The following is a 4078-nucleotide window of genomic DNA, read 5'->3' on the forward strand; positions in this document are numbered from 1 at the left end:
GGGGGGGCGGCCCCTTCTTCGGGACGCAGAAGCGATCTGGCGACAGGTAAGTCGCCAGGATCGCTTCTGTTGTAAAGCCGACAGTCGGCTCTACAAGTTTAAACAGAGTCCCGGCGGCAAAAGTCGCCGGGAGTCTGTTTAAACAGCACCGATGCTGGCGACGTACACTGTACGTCGTCAGTCACGAAGGGGTTAATAAACATACATTTGACACCTTTAGAATTCTCTTTAATGGTGCTCGCTAACCCTTCTAAGTGTATGTAAAGCCGATACCCCCCCTAAGTATGGAAGAGTTAAAACCTCAAGTTAATCTTTGCTGTCCGTGTCCTGCTGGGGATTTCCTCCTACACTTCATGTCCAGGAGATGCAACAGGAAATTAGATCTCACTAAAGTCAGCAGAACTCCCATCTTAGTGTTTTAGGAACAGGTGTCATTTCAAGATTTTCTCTCCCTTCTCACTATGATGGCGACTCACATTTTGGATTTCCATACACTTTGTGTCCCCTTTGTGGACATTCACCCCTTTGTATTTATGCGCTTCAATGGAAATCTGTAGTGTGAGAAATATATTGCTGACCGCCTCCTATGAGTGCCAAGTGATTGTCTGACTTAAATACTTGAGTCCATGACCTGGAATAAGCTTGCAGACTGGAAAGTCAACTACTTGGCACTAGTTTTGAGTCAATGGCTAAAAGCTTTTGGAAAGGCATGGCAGCCAAGTAAATAGTGTTTTACTTTTTTTAGGGGAGGCCAGCTATTACAACTTCTTCTATATTCTTTCTACAGATTTCTTTTACCAGCAACAAAAGTAGATCTGCATCTTTGGAGAGCACAAATACTGTTAGATCTGTCTTGCTTTCTCCTGTGATGCGTAGTCCTGGTTCTGGGACAGTTTTTTTTTTTTTTTTTTTCTCTGTTTTCTCTTTTAACGTTTTCACTTTTGAATTGATAAAACTATATGAAACCAATGCTTTGTCTTTATGCTTCTGTCTTTCTCATGTGGTGGCGGCACTAAAGGTGCAGTAGTGCTGCGTTTGTTCATTTTTCTATACTCTGTAGAACAGACTATGAAGTAAAAAAATAAAAAAGCATTGCATTAATTTTAGTTTTTGCAGCATTTGACATGACTCTACTGGGGAGATTTCTTTTACTTGCATTCTGTGGTCAGTCAGGAAGTGGTTACCAAGGCCAATTAGATCACATGTTAATGTGGTTGAGGGGGGTGGTTTTACGAGCGATGTGCAAACAAAGTTCACCCAAGCCTGCGTTTCTACTTTTGCCTCTGTACAGGACCTTGTAATAAAGACTGGTCAAAGCTTGCTTTCTGCAGGGTGACTGGTCTTGTATCCACCCCGTCTGTAGTTTTCTTCAGGCAGCCTGTAGTGGATGTGGCCTTCTGGGCCCCACCCACAGCTCTTCTCTGCATAGGCTTTGTGCTGCACAGTGATGTCACTGCTACTTTAACAAGATATTTGGGGTTGCAAAGCCATTTTGAGCAAACAAACTGTATTTAAATGCTTCGTGGTCATGGAGGTGTAAATTTTAAACGAGAGTTTTTTCTGCCTGGAGCTCCGCTTTAAAAAAAATATGTGCTCAAAAGCTAAATCTGCCTTTAAATGCTGTGTATTTTTACTTGGGGGCATATTTATAAAAGTGAATGTAAAATTCACTGCAAGTGAATATTTCTAAAATGCAGGAATACACCTGCAGGAAATGTTTGGTTATTGGCCGATGAATTGTACTGCAGAATGTCAAACCTTATGCCACTGATCACATTTGACTAGCTCTGACTATAGGGAGCTTATTTGTATATACATTTCTTGTCTCTTTTTTATGTTTCTTAGGTGTGTGATGCAATGGGTGTCATAATCTAGACTGAAATGTCATCTGGTTTCCAAACTGAAGATTATGATGTCTTTGAGTTTTATTTTTGTATGTACAGTTTCTTCCCTTTCTAACTTAATGTAAATAACTTTTAAATGCTCTAAATAAAGTAATATTGCGTACCTGGTTTTATCTTTTTACATTATTAATGTGAACAAATGTTAAGGTATCCAGATTGCAGCTTCATAGTCCATAGATATAGTGCTTAATTTGTGGGTCCTGTGTCTCCTCCCTCCCACCACTCAAGGACAAAGTGTTGGTCACAGGATTACCAGTTGCTAATGAAGCCAGAAGTAAAACATCTACCTCATTTTAAGGGCTTGCAAGCTGCAATGTAACTTTTGTTTTGGGGTAGATCAATGTAAAGTATGTCAACCCAGTCATACATCTTTTTAAATATTTGTGCAGACACTTTCTGCTGTAGGATGGCCATGATCTTCCTGTGTTGCCATGTCACGCACTGTCCCAGTGGAGACTACAAAGCTGCTGTATGGTCCCTGTACCGCCTAGCTTTAAAGCAGAACCAGAATTTGTTTTAATATGCAGTGTTAAGAGCTGTGCCACTGTAAAAGTTTGTACTCTTCTGTAATATTTATGCAAACTGGTTGCAAAAGGGCATAAGACAAACCCCCACATTTTATTTATTTAGGCCTCGTTTAAACTGCTGGCAGGCACCATTGCCCTGTGAAAAATAATCCATGGTGGATTGCTTTTCCCAGGATTGTAGAGCAGCAATAATGTCAGGTGTCCTCTTTCATGGTCATGTTTGGCAGGCAGCACAGTCTGTCAAATGCAACATGCTGTATAATTTTTGCCATGGTGACTGCAGTAAAGTATACAACCCTTTTTGGCTGCAATGCAAACATAGCAGTGGGTGGCTAGGTAAAACCAGTGATTGCGAAGCCATGGTTTCTAATTTTCAGACCTATTTAATGACTGGCTTGGTGCTGATAAACTGGCGCAAGGCCAATGTGATGCCTTTAAAGGAGAACTATGAGGCGAGTGCTTTTCACTCACCTCATAGTTCTAGCCGACCTGTGACAAAGACTGTCACAGGTTGGCTCAGTAGATCGGGAGGTGAGCAAACACATACTGGGTTCGCTCACCTCTCAATCCTGTCACGGCTCTCTGACAGGGGAGGGGCTGGATTCCCCTCTCCGATCTGCCAGCGCTGACTGGCGGAACGGATGGGGGCGGGTACAGCTGGCTCTGCCTCTAGATAGGCAGAGCCAGCTGTCACTCACGCAGCTGGGTGGATCTTGACATCGATGTCGGGATCTGCTCCAGCGTCTCAGTATACCGCCAGCTGTAGCTTGCGGTATACTGAGCCTAGGGTGACGGGAGGATGCTAGTTTGTGTCCTCCCATTACCCTAAGGAGAACTATGGGAAAAAGCCCTGACCCCATAGTTCTCAATAGAAAAAGGGATTAAAGTCTCTATCAAACTCTAGTATCTTCCAGCTCTGTAGTTACTAGGTAAAGGATCACATGTTTTTTTTTGCTTAAAAAAAGTGCCATGGATTCACAAGACGGGAAGTGGTCACACATCTATTTTTTTTTTTTTTCTTTTCGAGGAATTAAGCTGGGCAAAGGGGTAGCTGTGAATATAGTATACTTGAATTCTGAAGTGTGTGTAATTTTTATTTTTTTTTCCACTTAGCCCCATGTCATTGGGATGTGACAAGCTCTCTTTATTCATCCAATACAGGAGTTCTAGTGTGAAGGAATATGGATCATATCAGGAAAATGTCCTTTTCTATGTTTTAAATTGTTTTGAATTAGTTTAATTTGCTTCCTAGCTTTGTGACTCTCCTTACTCAGCTTTTAGCGTTGCTATGCGTAACCAAGAGAGATATCCTGTATTCGGGAGCGCGCCAAGGACACATCGGAGGAATGCAGAGGGAGGACGCTACAAGCAGAAGATATCTTTGACTAACCAATTAGTGAGAGACACGAGACTTTAACTAACAGTTCCTCTAGTTTGCCCAATAGTATAATAACAGAGGTGGGCATATGTGTGACGAGCACTCTCCTGTTATCTGTGTATAAAGGAGAGAGACCGCCCTGAATAAAGCAGAATCTTCATAGACCGTTAATTCTGAGTTTGTGATTTCTCCGGTGCACCGTACACAAAATAATTAGAAACAGCAGCAGACATCTTGTGTGAACCCAGTTGTGGTTCAGATCCATTTCA

At 42.1% G+C, this 4078-nt stretch overlaps 1 protein-coding gene across 1 annotated transcript in view; it reads left to right on the forward strand.

Moving 5' to 3' along the window:
• Positions 1-1904, forward strand: part of RPAIN (RPA interacting protein) — a 6086-nt gene extending 4182 nt beyond the window's left edge. The window contains exon 7 of the mRNA XM_018553371.1: positions 1846-1904. Coding sequence (XP_018408873.1) covers positions 1846-1875 — 30 coding nt within the window. The 3' untranslated portion in view covers positions 1876-1904. The remainder of the gene's footprint in view (positions 1-1845) is intronic.
• The last annotated feature ends 2174 nt before the right edge of the window (positions 1905-4078 follow it).

The sequence above is a fragment of the Nanorana parkeri genome, unplaced genomic scaffold, assembly GCF_000935625.1.
Source record: "Nanorana parkeri isolate BGI_ZX_2015 unplaced genomic scaffold, ASM93562v1 scaffold118, whole genome shotgun sequence".
In the NCBI taxonomy this organism is placed as follows: Eukaryota; Metazoa; Chordata; class Amphibia; order Anura; family Dicroglossidae; genus Nanorana; species Nanorana parkeri.